This window comes from Sciurus vulgaris, assembly GCF_902686455.1.
Source record: "Sciurus vulgaris genome assembly, chromosome: 5".
NCBI classification, from domain to species: domain Eukaryota; kingdom Metazoa; phylum Chordata; class Mammalia; order Rodentia; family Sciuridae; genus Sciurus; species Sciurus vulgaris.
The window spans coordinates 110801320-110822291 of NC_136465.1; the positions used below are offsets into that span (position 1 = coordinate 110801320).

General features: G+C 43.4%; 1 protein-coding gene across 4 annotated transcripts in view; it reads left to right on the forward strand.

The window, feature by feature from the left end:
- Positions 1-20065, forward strand: part of PFKM (phosphofructokinase, muscle) — a 38732-nt gene extending 18667 nt beyond the window's left edge. For all 4 annotated transcript variants that reach the window (XM_079140685.1, XM_079140686.1, XM_079140688.1 and 1 more), the window contains 21 exons: positions 5686-5759; positions 6665-6742; positions 8281-8470; positions 8744-8909; positions 9630-9674; positions 10111-10219; positions 10336-10431; positions 10671-10763; positions 11335-11460; positions 12813-12877; positions 13388-13451; positions 14195-14344; positions 14788-14858; positions 15216-15303; positions 15390-15542; positions 16000-16164; positions 17402-17463; positions 17704-17815; positions 19006-19105; positions 19186-19291; positions 19531-20065. In XM_079140685.1, the coding sequence (XP_078996811.1) occupies positions 5686-5759; positions 6665-6742; positions 8281-8470; positions 8744-8909; positions 9630-9674; positions 10111-10219; positions 10336-10431; positions 10671-10763; positions 11335-11460; positions 12813-12877; positions 13388-13451; positions 14195-14344; positions 14788-14858; positions 15216-15303; positions 15390-15542; positions 16000-16164; positions 17402-17463; positions 17704-17815; positions 19006-19105; positions 19186-19291; positions 19531-19675 (2258 nt within the window). In that variant the 3' untranslated portion in view covers positions 19676-20065. The remainder of the gene's footprint in view (positions 1-5685; positions 5760-6664; positions 6743-8280; positions 8471-8743; positions 8910-9629; positions 9675-10110; positions 10220-10335; positions 10432-10670; positions 10764-11334; positions 11461-12812; positions 12878-13387; positions 13452-14194; positions 14345-14787; positions 14859-15215; positions 15304-15389; positions 15543-15999; positions 16165-17401; positions 17464-17703; positions 17816-19005; positions 19106-19185; positions 19292-19530) is intronic.
- Positions 20066-20972: the final 907 nt, after the last annotated feature.

Here is a 20972-nt window from a genome sequence, read left to right on the forward strand (position 1 = left end):
AAAGCTAGACTTTGAATATATTTTAAGCTAATGTTTAGTTATAATTGTGATACATGTCGTGAATCAGAGAATTCTGGAATGAAGAAACTGAGGGGGGAGGGCATGGCCTGAGTTTAGAAACTGACCAGATTAGAAATGCAGAGTCCTCGTAGAGTTGAAGAGACTGCTGGCCTGGTTTCTGTCACTTCTCTCTTCTCTGTTGGCAGAACCCCGTTCTGGTACTGAGATCTTCAAAACTCTTGAAAGCTAATCCTGTGTTAGTTAGGTACAGGTTGTTAGGTTGTCAGATAAGGACAAGAGAGAACCTGCTAAAAATTTTATGTGACACACACAATATGAAATGATGAAGGAAAAGAACTTTTTGGAGAGGAAAAGAGAGAGAGAGAAAAACAAAATGGAAGCCTAGAATTTAATTTAAATCTAAGCACAGACCCTATCAGCTTCTGATCCCAAGCAGTGAAAATCTCTTATTCTATGGATGACTTGCCTGCTATAAGGGAAGGGTCATCTTTCAGTGGAGCATTCTCCAGTGAAGAATAATCTCACTTCTGGAGGGCTTAGCTGAGCCAAGACCTGTGAGACTCTGAAATAGATAGAGTATAGGAGATATCTCATCTGTGAATCCACATAACATCACAAGAACATGTCCACAGGGATGGAGAGATGTAGAAAATAACATTCTAGGAAGGCAAGGAGGCATGGTGGAAAACACAGCCAAGAGGTCCCTGCTGAAGGCACAGCTCCACTATAGAAGTGGCCTGTCCAGAGATAAATTTGATGGGCATTTCTCCTAGGGAGAAATTTTTTTTTTTTTTTTTCCCTAGAGACTCTGAACCACCTGGGAAAGTGAAATTGACTCTATAAACTCCACAGAGGATACAACTCTGTCATTCTCTGAGCTCAGCAAAGCTAGAAGGAGAGAAGTAGAGAAATGATCAGACATCCTAGACTCAAAAGCCAAGATTTCAGGCTGGGAATATAGCTCAGTTGGTAGAGTGCTTGCCTCATAAGCACAAGGCCCTGGGTTCAATCCCCAGCACTGCAGGAAAAAAAAACCAAAAAAAACCAAAAAACCCAAGATTTCTGTGATGCTGGACTGATTAAATACCAAATTATAATTCCTTTCCAACCCAGGAAAGAGAAAGGCTCCAACCTTCCTAAACCATGCCGCTTTTAGCCTAATGAAATCAGCATATGCTCAGGTACACTGGCACATGCCTATAATCCCAGCTACTCAGCAGGCTGAGGCAGGAGAATTCCAAGTTCCAGGTCAACCTGGACAATTTGGCAAGACCCTGTTTCAAAAAACGAAAAGAAAAAAAAAAAAAAAAAAAATGGTGGGGGCAGGGGTGGTGGTGGTGAAGCTGGGAATGTAGCTCAGTGGATTCAATCCCTTGTACCAGTGGTAGGCTCACATCAGCACATCCTGACCCTGGAAAGGACCTCAGACATCTGCTCTAGCCCTCTATCTCCAGACAGGCAAATCATTCCAATTGCATGATTATCCTAGTTTTAAAGGTTTATAGGAACAGGGATCCCATTACCTCTCTGGATTGCTATTCTAGAGTTTATAATTTTTAGTCACATATTCATTAGAAAGTGCAATTCACATCTGACAAACATTTATTCCTTATAATTTAGAAAATTTTATTCAAAGTTCAGGGAGAAAGAAACTTCTATAACATCAGCTTTTAAAAAAGTTATGAAAAAAATAAAAAATAAAAAAAGTTATGACCAAATCCTTTATTAGTTTTTCCTCTATTTAGTTGTATAGAGACCCCATCACCCATAGCTCTTCTCCCCTAAACCTCTTCCCAATAGGCTGTAACTGGAGATTCCAAACTACGTGCTTATAATGTTCTCTAGAGCCTTTCCTGGCTGTACCCAGAATACCTTCTGTTTGGTGCCTGTAATCTTATCCTTCGTCTTACTTCTAATAAGTCAGGCAGCTGCTCATAGAGAGTTATTTAGGGCAACATGAAACAGCCAGGGCAAGTCTGGCTAGGACTGACTTGGGGCCAGACTAGGCCAGTGAGGTTGGATAGAAGACACCAAAGAATTGCTGAGCTCTTGGTATAAACTGTCTGTATACCCGAGTCTGATTTTTTAAGGATGTAGAGGTTTGAGGCACAGGTATAGGAATGAAAAGTGGATCTTAAAACTTGATTTCTAAGAAAACACTCATTCAGTATACAGTCAGGAAGGATAATCTCTGGAGGTTATAAGATTGAGGCAAAAAGGTCCAGTAAGGAGAGAAGAGAAAGAATCTTCCCTATGCCCAACAGATTTAGATATTTCTGCCCATTATCTATTGTTTTCTTTACACTGAAAACCTTTCAAGTCATTTGTTTCTCTTTAGCCACCCCCACTCCTTCCACTCTACTCAGCTTGGGAGCAGAAAATTATATTCCATCCTACACATTTCAGATTAACATTTTTTTCCTTATTTCCTAAAATTACAGATTTACATGCAAGAACTCCAGGTATCCAATGGAGAGTCCCATAGACCTTGTGATGAGCTGGAAAACAAATAGTTTCATATGTTTTCTGATCTTAATGAACTGACTTTATTCATCTCTCCTAAAGTATCAGTGGCTCTGTGTTGACTCTTTGTTCTTTTTACATGTTTCTTTCCTAAAGCTTTTGAGAAACCCCCTCCTCCCTCCACAGACTTTTTTGCTTTGTTTTGTTTTGAATCATTCAAACTAAGTGTTTGAACTCAAGACTTGTAGATTTCATGGAGCTTTGCTTTAGTGATGTCACAGTGTACTGTGACATCAGGGCTCACCAGTGTCTCTTGTTGATAAGCCCAACCTTCTAGTCCTTATCTAAGATCAATTATCTGAAGCATTTGGCACTATTCTCATTTCTTAAAACTGCTCCCATTTGACTTTCAAGACATTGCTAAGCCCTGGTTCTCCTTTTGTCTTTGTTTTCTTCACAGAATCACATACAGTTGATTTTCCTCAGGGTTCAATTCCTTGCCCTTTTCCTTTCTGATTCTATATATTCTCTTGAGACAGTCTATTCTAAGTTCACCTGGCTGTCCCATGAGAACATCAAACTTGGCATATTCCAATATGAATGCATCATTTCCACTCTAACCTTCCCAAACCAAACCCTGGCCTAGCACAGCAAATGGCACCACAGCTTCACCCTTTGCCTAAGTCAACATGGGGCAGTCCTCCTTCTCCAACATCTTCAATTTAGTCACATTGCTGATTAGATGGATATAGTCCTGTTGTTTCTGTTTCCTAGATGGCTTCTGTCCAGTATTTGTGTTGTCCTAAATTCTGCTCTTCCAGTACAGTACCTCCTGTCTAACGTAGGATGCCAGAGAGCCTCAAATCCTAGTGATGCTTCCTCAAGCTGCCTGTCACACTGCTGCCACAGTCATCTTTTGATAATGTAGATCTCATCATGTCCCTCTGCTCTCAAAATTCTTCAGAGATTCATTGTCTGCCACTTTTTTGTGTGTGTGGGAGAGGAGGGGCCACAGACCTCACTTTAAGAATCAAATGAAAGCTCTGGGCCTTCTTCCAAAAGAAATGTCCATGCTTACAAACTTTCATCCAGTTTTGTGGGGTTTATAGATTCCCTGAAACCCTTCATCCAGGGATCCTGAAGCTCTGGCCTACAAAATAAAAAGCCATACTTCTCCATGTTGTATTTGGGGCCTATCCACCTGTGTAGCTTCATTTCTTGCCTTATATTTTACATTTTACTCTTTAATTACTGAATTACCTCAGATTATTTCTTGACTCTGACCTTTGTTTGTGCTATTCCTCCTGCCTAAAACACTTTTCCCCAAACTGCCTACCTGACAAAAAGACTTACCAGGAAATTGTCCTGTAGCTCTCTGGACAATGCTGTATTTTCTGATGTTCTCCTGGCAGGTATAGATGCTCTTTGTTCTTGTTCCCACTGTACTTTGTATATATCTTCTTTTTCAGGATCAGTATGCCATATTGTAATTCTTTACATGTTGAGGACCATTACCCAGTCCTTTATTTTTGTTTTCTCAGAGTCTGTATTGCTCATTGCTCTATCCCCAGGGCCTAGCATGGGTGCCAGGAACATGCTAGATGTTCAGTGTTCAATCAATATTTGTTCAGTGAGTGAATACATTCTCAATTTGATTTGGAGCTAAGACCATGTCAGCCTGGAGAGAGAGAGAGAGAGAGAGAGAGAGAGAGAGAGAGAAGAATAAAATAATCTTGTCCTTTTTATTTTGTTCCAGATAGCATTGAATTATTCAATGGTTTGTAATGACTTTCAGTCTGGTGCTGCAGATTTTTCCAGTTCTTCTTCCCTGGTGCTTAATAGTATATGGTATTTCCCCAGACAGGGTTTAAGGATCATTTGGATAGATTTTAGATTGAAAAAGAAAAACATGTACTAGAATATTGGAGAGAGGGCAGCTAAAATGCTTCATGAGAAGTTGATCCATTGTGTCTTTAAGATACTTGAGCATTACCATGAACCCCTTCTCACATGGCAAGGTAGGACAGGGATGTCTCCCATCTCTCACCAATAAAATTATGCTTAGCACAGTATCAATAGCATTGTTCCTAATTGGGGCACACATATGGGGCACCCACTGCATGTTATATATTGGTACAGGTTGGCTACTTCACAGTGCTTCTAGAAGAAAGTTCTTATCATTGAGCAGCTCTTGGAAAGGGATGCTCCTCATCTGTGAAAAGGGAAAAACTCTTCTCTCCATTTTAGTCCTATTTTTCTTTTCAAGTAGAAACAGAGAGAGTAATTTACAGCATATTTTTAAGTTCCCCTACATGTCTTAATGTACAGGACCACAGGAGAAGGTCAGCAAGTCTTTGTTAACTAATTGAGTGAATGCCAGAAGGCTATGAGAGAATGAGTTCCCCACTTATGCTATGCATCTGTTCACAAACGTCTTCTGACAGTGCATGAGCCAGAGGATCATAACTGTGTACACAAATTGAAACACAGACCAACTCAGATGACACTGAACAGCTATGTGTGTGTGTATGTGTCTAGACTGAAAGAATCCACCATCCAGTAATAGACATACTCATGAACAGATTTGATGCATCAAGTCATGAACCACAGAGAGTCATGTCATTTTCTGAAAAGCCTACTATAGCTGGATGCATGTCTAGTTTCAGTTCAGGAAGCAAGGAGAAGCCTAGTCTAACCACTGAAATTAGTTGGGCATAGCATTGTAGTCAAGAGAATACTATTTAGGACATGAATTCAAGTCCATGAACTTTATAGAGTATTAGCTCTGTGACCTTGACCTCTTAGAGCTTCAGTTTCCAAATCTATAAAATGGGGACAACTCCAGGGTGGTAGATAGGATTAAAGGAGATAATACTTGACCATTCTTAGTAGTGTCTAACCCATAATACGCATTTAAGAAAATGCTTGCTTATTGCTGTTTTTATCCCTCAGATTGTCCTGGCATAGAAAGGTCTTGGAAAAGGCAGGATTTTTAGGGGGAAAGGGATAGAGAACCTGGAACTTCATCAACATTAAATGCAGTAATTGGAGGCAAGGAGATCAAAAGACTTGGATAAGAAATGTATCTTAGCTTTAGAGAAAAGGACTTACTCTATTCTTTAGCCAACTGTAGTGTCTTTGGGTTCCAAGGCTGCTTGTCTTAGGAGTAACCTCTCTCTGACTTGTCTTCCCTCCTTGCAGGTATGAATGCTGCTGTCAGGGCTGTGGTTCGAGTTGGTATCTTTACTGGTGCCCGTGTCTTCTTTGTCCATGAGGTTGGTTCTCTACTTTATATTCTGTTTTTCTTTCTCTGTTCCCTACTTTGTACTCTTATTTTTATTTCTCTGTTCCCTGCTTAATCTGCCTCCCACTACCTTCTCACTTTATTTTTCTTTACCTCCCAGTTACATTGCTATTTTTCTTTTCTTTGGCCTTCCATCTTCATGAGTCACTCCTTCCCACTCTTGGCTCAAATAATGATGCAGGGACCCAGACTTCTGCAAACTGGGTCCTCATGTTGCCTGTTCAAATTAAAGGAAGGAGGGCATCTCCATCTTCCTTCCACCTACTCCCAAACACTGAGAAAAACTGAAATGGGTAGTATTTACAGCAAATATAGTGTCTCCAGGGGCAAAGCCCCAGAAGGAAGGTCTCTCACTATGTTTCTGAATTTGCTTAATTTTCTGAGGTTCTAGCTCCTCCTTGGTTCCCTTCTCTCAGTTCCCTCTTATGCTTCACCCACCTTTCTTTTCTATAAAATCTATCTGCCTTTCTTCTCTCAAATTTTACAGTTTTGTAATAAGTCACATTTCTTTCCTTCCCTACCTCCACTATCCCCTTTTCCTTTTCTCCTACTGTTATTCAAACAATCTGGTGTCTAGTCCCCCTGGGAAGCAGATTGGAGGAAGTAGCGTGAGCCCAAAATAAGATAAACTAAGATTAAATATTATGAAGGGTATTCTGATGTTTTGAGAGGGAGAAACTAGAACAGGTTATTGAAAAAATGGACACCTCCTTCCTTGAACTGTGTTAAATATGATAGCATCATGTATATCAAGGGATCACTCATGGGTGAGGTGACTTGATTCTCATAGAACCTCTTCCCAAGGATCTTGTCTTAGTCCTAGAAAATTTAGGGGAAAACCACATAGAGACTGAATGGATGTCATGTCCCTCATAGGGTTACCAAGGCCTGGTGGATGGTGGAGATCACATCAGGGAGGCCACCTGGGAAAGTGTTTCGATGATGCTTCAGCTGGTATGTTCTAAAGAACTCTCATTCCATATTTGTCTGTCCTTGTCTCATCCCACTCTGGTTTAGGCTTCTGATCTGAATTTCTTGCCATGTGGTTTGATGTGAAGGGATTCAGTGACAGGAGAAGGGCTTATATTTGCCCTTTACTCTTTGCATTTGAAAACATCACCCTGGTTTCCTGGGGTGGGGAAGGGGTGGGAGAATGATCACAGGACAGTTTGCTCTTTATGAAAAGGTCACAAGCAAGACTTTTGGAAACTGGCACATAAACAAGTTTGACTGTGGGGTCACGGGGAAGGTCTGGCCCTCAAAATAACCTTACTAGAGGACTGGAGCCAGAAGTAGAGCTGAAATCTGCCAGTCCTCTTGAGATGAAGAGGTGACCTGAAACCAGACTGTTTAAAGGAGGAAGAGCCTCTCAGAGCCTAAAAAAAAAAAAAAAAAAAAAAAATTCTAGGAACATACTTTTTTTTTTTTAATATCCATAGCCCTTAATGCTACTTACTTCTACTAATCATTCTAGACTTCTTTTAATCTGTCATCCACTGTGGGCTAGCCCAGTAGCTATATAACCATTTGCTGATTTACGAAAACATTGACAAATTACATTTTTACTCCCATTCTTCATCTAAATCCCCTAAAAGTCCATGGGAAGAAATTTAATGTTCAGTGCTTGGTGAAGGCTCTATACAGGCAATAGTGCCTGCCATATGGTGGCCTGAGAATGAGCCAGAATTCTCCACCAATACCACGAAGTCATGGATGCTGGAAGCATATGTTATTTATGAAAATGCTAAGTCTACTTACCTATCTTGGTGTATCAGTAAGTGTCTGGTAATTTAAAACTCTCTATACCCAGAGCTATTTTTCCTGTGAATACCTGGGTATTAATAGCTCCTACGATTAGCACCATAGATCCCAAGGAACTAAGAAGAATGAATTGGCAGTGCCTGTGTAATCTCACTTAGAAATCAGTGTGATAGAGAGGAAAAAATACTACTAAGCATACTGGATTGGATCCCTAATAATTGTTTGGACACAATCCAATAATGTCAGGTCTTTGGGGAAAGTTGAGTATGGAGGCACACACCTGTAATCCCAGGGACTCAGAAGACTGAGGCAGGAGGATTGAGTGTTCAAAGCCAGCCTCAGCAGTTTAGTAGCCCTAAGCAACTCAGCAAAACTCTGCCTCAAAATAAAATATGAAAGGGTCTGGGAATGTGGCTTAGTGGTCTAAAAGCCAACAGAGGTATGCATTCCTTTATTCTCTATGAAGATAAAGTCTTCAGTGAAATGGATCAATCTTAGCTGTCTTCTAAGGTGTGTGGCAGAATAAGGGAATGGTCCCTTTATGTCTCAGCTAGCATCATTTCCCATTGTCCTTTAAAAGGGGCAGATGACTTAGTGATGTTAGGGAACTTCCTAGGGAGTCACATAGTTGTGTCAGCCCATCACAGTGTTGGAATGCAGGAAATCTTAGTATTTTGAACCTAAACTTGCCTGTGTCATCTGGGGAGCTGACTTCTACCTCTCCCCTTAAGGGAGGCACAGTGATTGGAAGTGCCCGATGTAAGGATTTTCGGGACCGAGAAGGACGACTCCGAGCTGCCCTCAACCTGGTGAAGCTTGGGATCACCAATCTGTGTGTCATTGGGGGCGATGGCAGCCTCACTGGGGCTGACACTTTCCGATCCGAGTGGAGTGATTTATTGAGTGACCTCCAGAAAGCTGGTAAGAATTATTTATATCAGCATTACTTGTTCTGTGAGCAAATGTTTGTGTGCATGTGTGTGCGCACGCGTGCACATGTACACATAAGAGGAAGTACCCTTTAACTCCCACTGGAGAAAGTTAACCAGACACAAATGGGCAATCTTTGCCTTCCTTTCTTTTGCCATTGCTTGTAATTCCCATTGGCCATAGTTTTTTTCTCTCTCTAGTGATCTACTCTGTGGGCGTGCCAGTTATCTTAGCCAATGGTTCTTGGTTCACTTCCCTTTGTAGGTAAGATCACAGCTGAAGAGGCTACGAAGTCCAGCTACCTGAACATTGTTGGCCTGGTTGGCTCAATTGACAATGACTTCTGTGGTACTGATATGACCATTGGCACTGATTCTGCCCTGCACCGGATTGTAGAGATTGTAGATGCTATCACCACTACTGCTCAGAGGTAAGGGATCTTGGTAGAGAGGTAGCAAAGGAGTATGGCAGTTGGGACAGACAAGGATTAGGGGCTAGTGAAAATTAAAGTGTCTGGGCTATGGCCAGCTTTCTGGGGGCTGGAATACTGTTTTAACTAAGAATAACCCCTAGAGCACTGGAGTTGCACTGCTCCCTAAATGCTCCAAGATTTGCCTTTTGTCACTTGTCAGTCTATTGTCCAAACATAGCTCTGAGGTCTTGAATACCTGTAGGGCCTCCTAAATGTCTGCTGCCCAGCCTGAACCAGATCCAGGGGGTCCAAAACCTGAGCTAGCCTAGAGACTGTAGATGCTTTGGGCACCACTGCTCAGAAATAAGCAGGTGGGAGTGAGAGCGAGGCAGGACAGGAGGATGTGTTCGGAACTAAAGAATAACAGTTTGCCCCGGGGTAATCCTGCAGGACTGTGGTTTAGTCTAGTACCCTCTTCATTTCTTTCTTTTCTTTTTTTTGTTTCTCTCTTTCCTGGCCCATCTCTTTCTGGAACAGAAAGATGTGGGATTGACAACTTTTACTGCTGTGGTTTTTTAGGCTTAGGGAGAACACCTTGTAGCTATGCCTCCCCTAGGTCTTCCTGGTCTCCACAGCATAAATACATTTCCCAGAGGTTAATTAGCCTACATGTGGGTGGCAACTTCATCGTGACCCTAGGGAAACATGGGCTTTGTATATCCTGTGTCTCTTTTACAGCCACCAGAGAACATTCGTGTTAGAAGTGATGGGTCGCCACTGTGGGTAAGATCCCCATCCTGACCTACTTGTTCCATGGACCCAGAAATGTACCTTTCCTCTTCCGGAGAGTCTAGTAAGATCTCTCAGTAGTAGCATATCTGGAGGTTACATGCTCCTTGGAAACCCTGTCCCTGCCTCCGCTCTGCCTCCCTAACTTACCTACGTGTGTGTGCGCGCGCGCACACAGGCTCAGGTATACATTCAATGTGAAAGGATGGACAGTCTCTGAGATACCACTGGGGTAGTTGAGCATGAATAGAAGGTGCTCTTCAGGGACAGCTTCTCATTGACATGCCCTGTGCTCTTACCTCATCTCAAGAATGAAATGCAGGATCCACAGACCTTTCACCAACTATGGGGACTAGGAGACCTTGTTGGGTATGGGGAGGCTATTTGTGGAATATAGTTCCTAGTGCCATGCTTCTGGCTCTCATCTCAGGTACCTGGCCCTTGTCACCTCTCTCTCCTGTGGGGCTGACTGGGTTTTTATTCCTGAATGCCCACCTGATGATGACTGGGAGGAACATCTTTGTCGCCGGCTTACAGAGGTACTGGCACTTTATTTTGCCCTTAAAACAAAATCCTTCACCCTGTCCCACTGGTGGTCCATTTTTCATCTATCAATTTCATTCCACTGACCACTTTTCCTTTTGTTCTTGATCAGACAAGGACCCGTGGTTCTCGTCTCAACATCATCATTGTGGCTGAGGGTGCAATTGACAAGAATGGGAAACCAATCACCTCCGAAGACATAAAGAATGTTAGTAGAAGTGAAACTGGAGAAAATCAGCACCATAGCCACCCTGACCTACCCTTAGTGGTTTCTGAGTCTCCTGACACTGCATGTCCCCTTGGTTCTTCTGTATATCTGTCTCCAGGTCCCTCTCCCTATTTTCCTCCCACCATTATAAAATAAAAGAAAAGGTCTTGCATTTTTTACCTGGGTCCCTGCACCTTATTTCCTCTTGACTTTGTGTGTCCCTTTCTTGGTCCTTTCAGCTGGTGGTGAAGCGTCTGGGATATGACACTCGGGTGACTGTTTTGGGGCATGTGCAGCGGGGTGGAACACCATCAGCCTTTGACCGAATCCTGGTAAGTCACACACATTAGAGCCCTGCCGTCCTTTCCTATAGGGCTTACACCATTCCTCATGCTGCCCCTCTACCAGCCTCTAACCTACAGTGGCCCTTGACCCATTCCCATATACTGAGATTTCTCATCTGTTAGAATGATGGGAGGGGGAGGCTGTAGGTCCCCTGTAAGTTGAGGACCAATATCTTAGAGCTCTAGGCATCAGTGAAATATTGAGATATGTTTAGACACTCAGTTGAACCCTCTATTTAATGGGAAGAGATGCAGTCTACTTCCTTGTTATATCAATTAAGAAGGGAATAATTTTAAGCCCCAGTAATTCTGTTAATTACTGTACTGGAACTGCTTCTCTGGAACCAAGTAGAATCCTTAGGGTCCTGATGGCAAGAGGACAAAGTCATCAAGCTTTAGATGAAATCTGGGTAGGGAGGAAAAGCCCAATAAGTTCTTGGCTGAGTTCACAGGGAACTCAACCCTGTGATTTGGAAAGTACTGTATATCCTGACTCTCTACACTAATCCAATATGAGACGGCCTGAACCAGACTGTTTTTGCTGTTTGGGCTCCTGCAGGGAAGCAGGATGGGTGTGGAAGCAGTGATGGCACTTTTAGAGGGGACCCCAGACACCCCAGCCTGTGTGGTGAGCCTCTCTGGTAACCAGGCTGTGCGCCTGCCCCTTATGGAGTGTGTCCAGGTGGTAAGTAATGATCCCTTTTTTTTTTCCTTGATATCGGGAATTGAACCCAGGGGCACTTAACCACTGAGCCACATCCCTAGCCTCTTTTTATATTTTATTCGAAACAGGGTCTTGCTGAGTTGCTTAGGCCCTTGCTAAGTTACTGAGACTGGCTTTGAACTCTATCCTCCTGCCTCAGCCTCCTGAGCTGCTGGGATTACAGGTGTGCACCAGTGTGCCTGGCCCAACCCCCTTCTTAATAGTCCCAAGCCCCTACCTGGGAGCTCATAGAGCATGAGACCAACTTCTAAGGCCACTGGTACAAGAGCAGATAGAAAGGCAGGATGGTGTAGTAAGAGACTCATGGGGGAAGGAACACAGTGGGCTGTAACCCCTCTAGATATAGGAGCCATAATATCTCTTAAGTTTGTGTTTTCCCACCTGTAAAATATTCTTAAGGAAGATGGGAGATTCTACATCCTTCCTAGTAATGAGCCCCAATATCGCCTAATATCTGACCTTAAACCCTCTTATGTCTTTATCAGAAGAAAAATGCAATATCCCTCCTAATGTTATTAAAAACAGAGTGACATTAAGTTCTGGCTGGGTAACTTTTGTCTTTACATGATAGCTACCTTGAATTTGTTTCTCTAAGCCAACATGAGGTTACAGATACTTATCTCAAGTCCTTATTCCAAGGACTGGAGTTAAGAAATATAAGGATTTAATACAATACCTGGAAAATATTGAGTGCTCAGGAAATGGCAGCTTTTACTGTAGGGGTATCACCCTTTGATACCGCAGGGTAAGCATTATGGTTGGGAGTGAGGGTGTCACACCTGATTATCAGGACTGGTCTAAATGCTCCCTGTTTGCTAGCTCACTTCTCTCTGAGACTCAGGAGTCCCAATGACCTAAAACTTCCCTTCAGGAAGTGCATCTCCAAGAGCTCAAAAACTAAAGCTCTGACTCACAGAGCAGAAAGCAGTGGTGGAGAACACATGGCAGGGTTCACTCTTTCTTCTTCTTGGGTTACCTGTGGGATCTTCTTTATTTACTCAGTAGTACAGAGCTGGGACCTGGGTGTGGAGTAGAAGAAGATGCTGTTAATCTGTGAATACTCTTACACTTTCTCCATAATTCTAATAAATAAAACATGAGTGTAGTCCTTTTCTTTTGCTGCTCATTATTCAGAAAACTAAGAAGAAATAAAGATTCTTCTGTGAGAGTTTGGAGGACCATAAAAAATGTGGGGTGCATGGTGGGCAGAATTCAGTCCCATGCCCCAAAACAGGCAGGATGAGTACAAATAGAAATCCAACTGTGCAGAATCCTACCCTGGAGTTGTAACTATTGCTGTGTTCCTCCCCCAGACCAAAGATGTGACCAAGGCTATGGATGAAAAGAGATTTGATGAAGCCATGAAGCTGAGAGGCCGGTGAGGAAATGACTAGAAGTTTCCTAGCTACAGAAATTAGATACCAGAGTGAACCCCAAAATCTACATAGGCCTAGAAGCAAAGTATGAGTCTATGCTTCTTGTTTTCATTGTCTCTGTAACAATTTCTTTCACAAGAAAATTATCTGTGAGGTGACCAAGAGGCTTAGTTTATCCTAGGGATGCTCTCCCTGTGATTGACCTTTTGATAATGTAAAATAATCTGTTACTTCTCTATGTGGATCCTAGCCAGACCTTAAGTTTCTTTCAGCAAGGGAGAGTCTCTTGTGGTGTTGAGCACAACACCTGGGAGGAGAGTGCTTAGGGAGTGTTTGGCGAATGAGCGGGCCCTTTATATCCCTCTGCAGTCCCTGCTCTGCCCTGGTTATGTCTTTAGAAGCTTATCCTATGGAACTTCACTCTGGGACCAAAACTTTAGGTCTGAATTCCCATGGCTGTTGGCCATAAGGAATGACCTGAAGATACCCCTGTGCCTTTGTACTTTTTATAGGAGCTTCATGAACAACTGGGAGGTATACAAGCTTCTAGCTCATGTCAGACCCCCGGTCTCTAAGGTACTGATGATTCACCCTTGACCTTCTCCCTCCTTTTATAAGGTGCTATCCTCAATCCATGCAACCTAAGTCTTGCCATTTTCCTTGCCCCCACTCTAATCTTCCATGCTGGGTACCTGACCCTCCTATGATATTTTCTGTTAGCCAACCCAGGTACTACTTACTGTCCCTGTGATCTTAGCATGTCCTGGATGTCTCTAACCCAAGACCCATTCCAAGTTCAAGGCTGTTTTGTAGTATGCAAAGAATAAGAAAGAGGGCTTATGTATTTTATCCTCTGGAAATAATCACATAAATGTATCTTAGCTACCTTTCCATTGAAATAGTGGTTCTCAATACTTAACTGTATATCAGAATTATCTGGATTACTCATTAAAAATGCAGGTTCTTGGGCCCTGCCTAAGGCAGGAACAGTAACATACAGGTTTAACAATCTCCAGTTGGATTGTGATGCAGGTGGTTCAAGGATCACACTTTGGGAAACACTGCTCTGAAGAACCCTTATTTGTTACATAATGATATCTGAGATCAGGAACAACAACTTTATTTATTGGTTTATGGTAAAGAATTTTGCTTCTGTAGTATGAAGCAGTAGTCTATCCTACCAGTCCCTGGTGCTGGGAGCGGGGGATATGTATTGTCACAGGCACACGCCCTGATCTCAGGACAATAAAGGACTCTGCTTCTCTTAATAACCTCCTCTCCACTGTGGGGCTTTCTGTCCCCACCTTCCTCCTGTACAGAGTGGTTTGCACACTGTAGCTGTGATGAATGTGGGGGCTCCAGCTGCCGGCATGAATGCTGCTGTTCGCTCCACTGTGAGGATTGGCCTTATCCAGGGCAATCGTGTGCTGGTTGTACATGATGGCTTTGAGGGCCTGGCCAAGGGTCAGGTATGAAGGAGGGTACATTTTCTGGGGCTAGGGACAGTCACAGGGAAGATCAGTGTAACAAGGGTGGCAGATTCATGTGTGCCTCTTTGTTCCATACTACTTGCTCTCCTCTTCCTGGGTTCAAGTGGAAGTAAATATTTAATTTTAGGGCAGTGGGAACAGGCAGGAACCACTAGGATGAGCCTTTGCAAATATTATGTTCTGTTTAATTCTCTATCCCAAAGCTCAGTAGAGTATCTGGCATAAGAAGGCACTTATTATCTAAATGAGCAGGAAAAGTAGAAGTTCCATGCACTGGGGAGAAGAAAGCCAGGGTCTGGTGTTCCTTTTACAAGCAAGAGAAACTCAAGGGGAGGGATCAGAGCTCAATAAGTGGCATCAGACCCACACAGGCCTTATGGTATTCTAGATGTAATGCAAAACTGTTTGACCTTTTCCTGCAGATAGAGGAAGCTGGCTGGAGCTATGTTGGGGGCTGGACTGGTCAAGGTGGTTCCAAACTTGGAACTAAAAGGTAAGGGGCATTGTAGAGCACCTCCTCCCAGTCACCCCTTCAAGATATCCCTTGAACATGTGCATCAGTTCATTAGGTCAGGGCCTGCTTCCATACCCCCTGTGGTCCAGATCCTTTCCCTTAAAGCTCATAGTGGCTTCAGTGAGGACAGACAGGGCCATCCCCATATCATGTAGCAGCTCTGACAATATAGAGCCCCAGTGTATGTCCTTATATTGGGGTGAGAGGGTGGGAAGAGAAGGGATACAAGTCAAGACATTATAAATAAAGCACCATTGTAACTCTGGCTTTTCTCTCCTTCAACCATGCTGTCTATTCAAATTCTCACTCCTTATTCCCTGCCACTGATCAAACTAGGACTCTACCCAAGAAGAACTTTGAACAGATCAGTGCCAACATAACTAAGTTTAACATTCAGGGTCTTATCATCATTGGGGGCTTTGAGGTGAGTGCTTCCCACCATTTCTTCCCCTCTCCCTCCTACCTTCCCCTCTCTTCTCAATCCTGCCCTTTCTACTATCTTGTTCTCAGGCATACACAGGGGGCCTGGAGCTGATGGAGGGCAGGAAGCAATTTGATGAACTCTGCATCCCATTTGTGGTCATTCCTGCTACTGTCTCTAATAACGTCCCTGGCTCAGACTTCAGCATTGGGGCTGACACAGCACTGAATACCATATGTACGGTGAGAGACCACCACCGCTTCCCTTTGGGCCAGGATTATAATCTCCAGAGTGAGTGTAGTCCTGGAAAAGAATTACACTCATTGCCAAACAAGAGGCAATGTTTGAAAAAAATGCTTCTTCAAACCCAGGTGTTCATACATATTTTAATGGCATCCATTCTCCTAAATGAGAAATGCATCAAATATTACCAATTACTCTTTTCCTTTCTGAGGTCACATAGCCTAATTACCCTACTCTGAGCAACGTTAAGGATAGGTAGAGCTTCCTTCCCAGGAGAGAAGTTCTGCAGTGTAGTTGGCCAATGTATACCCTCCCTGAATGCAAGTACTGATGAGATTTAGAGGCACTGCCAGCCTGGAAGGGTATTGTTCTTGAGCTGAGATAATGGCAAGGGCCAAAGAAATGACAAGAATCAGGTTCCTGACCCTGTCTTTCTATGATCTTTTGTCTTTGCAGACATGTGATCGCATCAAACAGTCAGCAGCCGGCACCAAACGTCGGGTGTTTATCATTGAAACTATGGGTGGCTACTGTGGCTACCTGGCCACCATGGCAGGACTGGCAGCTGGGGCTGATGCTGCCTACATTTTTGAGGAGCCCTTCACCATTCGAGACCTGCAGGTAGATGGCCACCCAGACCCTGCTAGGTATCTCTCTCCTGCCCCAGCTTGTCCCCCAGCAGTCCCCTTGGTGATTGGAGCTGTGGGATTTCAAGAGGAGGACGGAGCTGATTGGTCTGTGGAGCCCTGTGAAGAATACAAGGAGTGGGGTGCCATGGCACACACCTGTAATCCTGGTGACTTGGGAGGCTGAGGCAGGAAGAGGACAAGTTTGAGACCAGCCTGGGCACTTAGTGAGGCCCTAAGCAACTTTCTGAGACCCTGTCTCAAAATAAGATAAAAAAGGGCTAGGAGGTAATTCAGTGGTAAAGTACCTCTGGGTTCAATCCCCAGTACAAAAGAAAAAAAGGGAGGAAAAAGACTAGAAGGAGCTCTGTACAGCAATTCTCCAGTGCAGCCTCACACACATGACCTTAGCTTTGTTTTCAGAGTGCACATTTTGATTCAGGTGGCACTTTTTGCATTTTATCATCATAACAGACTTGTAAAGAAGGTATTTTCTCCCTATTATAGATGGGAAAGGTTTAAAAGGGTTAAAAACCTTTTCTAAACTCCTATGTGAGCAGGTAGTTTTAACTTTAACTGCTTACATCATGCTGCCCTCCAGATTTCCCTCATTACCAATCCATTTTTGAGGGAGATACTCTTTCACCTCTAGGGTAGGGCTCTGATTTGTATTTCACAGAGGGGCCATATGACCTTATTTTCCCAGATTCCAATTTACGGGAGGAAAGGAGAGCCACAGAGTGGAGGTTTACCAGCAAGCTGAGGGAACTCTCTAATCCAGGATCCCAGCCAACCCAGCCAGGAATGAGGGGAGGGAGTTTGCCTCCTTCATGCTCAACGCAAAGCTTAAGTAAAGCAACATATTCTGTCCAGATGAGTCACCACTTTACATACAAGCAACCCACATAAAGACCAACACTATGAGCAGAATCAGCCCTCTGAGGGAAAGGGAACCTGAAACCCTGGACAGGGAGACGAGTGAGGGAGAGAGCTGACAGTGTTTAATGTGCCCACTCCAAGTTCTGCCTCATTTCAGGTCTTTGTGGAAATTTTAGTTCACACTAAACTTCTTAAGGGCATTAGGCACAGTTCAGGTTCAGGATTGTAAATAACTCTCTTCCATGTTCCTCTCCCCTCTTGTAGAGGCCTGGTGTAGAAGAAAAGAGATTCATGTGGCTTGCCCAACCTTATTCACTCCCAGCTAGGCTTAGGACTTACTGTTTCATTTTCAGGCGAATGTTGAACATCTGGTACAAAAGATGAAAACAACTGTGAAAAGGGGCTTGGTGCTAAGGTACCTCATCTACAATTTGTTCTTAAGTGAAGTAAAAAATATTAGTCAGGCTTTGGTCCTAACCCACAGAATGGATCCATGGTTGGGGTGCCCTGAGGAATCCATAAATGAAAAGGGATGGATAGGCCTATCCCCTAAACCCAGGGAGGAGGTAGAAAAGGGAAGAACAGAGCTTACAAAGTCAGAAAGCAGGGAAGGAATGACAACAGGAGTGACAAGCTTTTGGTATCCACCTGGCAGGAATGAGAAGTGCAATGAGAACTATACCACTGACTTCATTTTCAACCTGTACTCTGAGGAGGGAAAGGGCATCTTCGACAGCAGGAAGAATGTGCTTGGCCACATGCAGCAGGTAGGGAATACACCCCAGCCATGCCCTTAACCAGAAAGCCATCACCCCAACACCCACAAAGGCTCCCACTGATCTCCCACTGATCTCTCTGTTGGAGGCTCAGTGCCACCATAGAGCATGGGCCTACAATCTCTTATAGTCACAGAATCTAAATGTCTTTATCCAGAAATGACCTTAGAGATGATGTGGTTCATCATCTTCATTTAGGACAGGATTCCTTAACCTTGGCATCATTGCATTTGGGGTAATTCTTTGTCATGGATGGCTGTTTATACGTTGTAGGATGGTTGAGCAGCATTCCTGGATTCTACCCAGTAGATGCCAGCAGCACTTTCCCCTTACCCTCAACTTTAACAAAAATGCCTCCAAATGCTGCTGAATGTTCCCTGAGGGGCAAAATCATCTCTAGTTGAGATAATTCAGATAAAGAAAATGAGGTCCAGACAGGAGAAATAATTTTTTAAGGGTCACTCATAGTGCTAGAATGAACCTAGTTAGTGTTTTTCCCACCATACCATCCTGCCTTTAATGAGGAACCTGTTGAGTGTCAGCATTTACTGGTATTGGGCTCCATTTCTACTAACTGGGGCTTCAAGGAAAGAATTTTCTTTCTACCAATGATACTCACAGATGGTGCAGTGGTCTGAGGTCCTCTTCTCTCCCAGTGCCCTCAGCTGATGCCTGTTAAGCATTGTCCTTTTTCTACCCACAAATGAATTCCCAGTGTTTTTGAATGAGCTTACCAGTCCCTGAAGGATGGGGTGTTATTGGATAAATTTGAAGCCCTATTTCCTGTTCTTCCTTCCTTCCCACTTTCCCACATACTTTGTCTTAGTTCAAAGGAGATCTGTATGATGTTTTATGTTTTTCTGGAGTTCTACCAAGGGCAGCTTAATTGGGCCTCAAAGAACACTTCTGTTATCACTGGTGATGGTGACTGACAAAAGCTGCTAGACTGAAGACAGGTGGGGAAATGACCTCATGACCAAAAGGACTAAAAAACAAAGTTGTGGGATTAGTCATCCCCTTTATATTTGATAAATGGGCAGTTCACTTTCAATCTCCATACCATCTCAAGGTATCCTTTCACAGACTTCTGAATTCCTGTAAACTCAGGGCCCATTCTTTCTTTTTTCTCTGTGTATCTAGTTATATCTGCCATTCCCTCTAATTTTTTATTCTTTTTCCAGGGTGGGAGTCCAACTCCCTTTGACAGGAATTTTGCCACTAAGATGGGAGCTAAGGCTATGAACTGGATGTCTGGGAAAATCAAAGAGAGTTACCGTAATGGTAGGTGGGGTAAGAGAGTAAGTCCCCTAGTTGAAGTCAGTTCCCCAGTATAGAAGCTGACTGACCATCCTTTATTACAGGGCGGATCTTTGCCAATACTCCAGACTCTGGCTGTGTTCTGGGGATGCGTAAGAGGGCCCTGGTCTTTCAACCAGTGACTGAACTGAAGGACCAGACGGATTTTGAGTGAGTACATCTACCTTCTAGGGTGGTCCTCTCCCTGGGAGTTTCAAGTTCTACTTCTCCCCAACCTGTTCACTGTCTTAATTGCTTTTCTTTTAGAAATAACACTTGTAGCCTTACCCATTTCAGATCTCATGTCCATGTCCTAAATGCATACTCTGCTCACCTTAAGTATATTCCTTTAGTAGAAGTTGATTGGTATACTGAAGACCTGTATCATCATCCACCTTATTCCTCTGTAGGCACCGAATCCCCAAGGAACAGTGGTGGCTGAAGCTGAGGCCCATCCTCAAAATCCTAGCCAAGTATGAGATTGATTTGGACACCTCCGACCATGCCCACTTGGAGCACATCTCTCGGAAGCGGTCTGGGGAAGCTGCCGTCTAGATCTCTTTGGAGTGGTGAACAGATTTTCTGATCATGGTCAGCTCTCCTCTTGCTAGATCTAAATCCACATTTTCTCATTCTTTCAGCTCTTTTTTTCATTAGGTTTCCTTTTATTCTGTACCTGTAACCATGATCAGCTCTGGCCAGGAGTTGGGGAGGGGGCAGTGAGTGGAATCTTCTAAGTAGAATTGATCATTACTTCTACCCCAGCTTCACCTGTCACACAGGCCAGGTTCCTCCAGTGCTACTGCTAGCTTTCAGCTACTCAGAGTTTTCCTAAAAATAAGCTTTATTTATTTCTTTGTGATAACAAAGAGTCTTAGTTCCTCTACTACTTTTATTACAGTGGCAAACTATAACTACACTAATAAATGCCAACTGGTCACTGTGCTTTGGGTTCTCCTGTTATTATCTTCAAAAGTGAAATGTCATCAGCCTCATCCACCAGACCGGCCCAGAAACCCTGGAAAAAGCAATCCATGTGATCATCATGTACGCTCTTCTCTATCTTTTGGATTATTTTCCTGCAGCATCTCTTGGTTCTGTACACAGAGTCCCAGGACACAGGACATTGACTCTCATCCTCATTCCACACTAGTCCTTCCTGCATCTCCTGCAGTCAAGAGGACACTTTTGTGTCTCATAAGCACAACATTATTTTTCACCTTTCACCATATACCCATGGCCCAGGACTGCATTTTTCTGGCCATCGCACAATCTCTGCTCCTCTAACCCAGCATTCTTCCTTCTCAACTTTTCCTTTATACTCTTTCCTGCATGAAAGCCAGACTCCATTTAACAGAATCTTCATGGAAAAGATGTAAATTTTGAAATCCTAGAAAATAGAGACACCATTCCTGGATCTGTTTGGGAGTTGGTTGGAATACTGCTTTAGAAAGATGTTGGTTCTCACTCAGCTACAGTTTTTCTGTTCCATAATAGCTGCTTCTTCCTCATTACTCAAGTGCCCATATAATGCAGTTGGTTCTCAAGATTGGACTATAGGCAGTACCCCTAGTTGACAGGAGGGGTACTGTCTTAATGCCAGATTAAGATTAGCCTCCAATAACCAGATCATGGCTGTCAGCACAGGTGCGAACCTGCCTTCTAACCCATACAATTTACTCACTTGCCTGATGAGGCAGGGAAGATGCTCACTGTATTATAGGGATGGAAAAAGGAATTATCTTTAGTATATCACTTTTGCTGGTTATCCAAAGTAATTCTTCCATACTCCTAAAACAGTTCCTCAGTGTGACTGAGGTGGTTTGTTTTCAGGTCAGAAATTAAAGCAGCC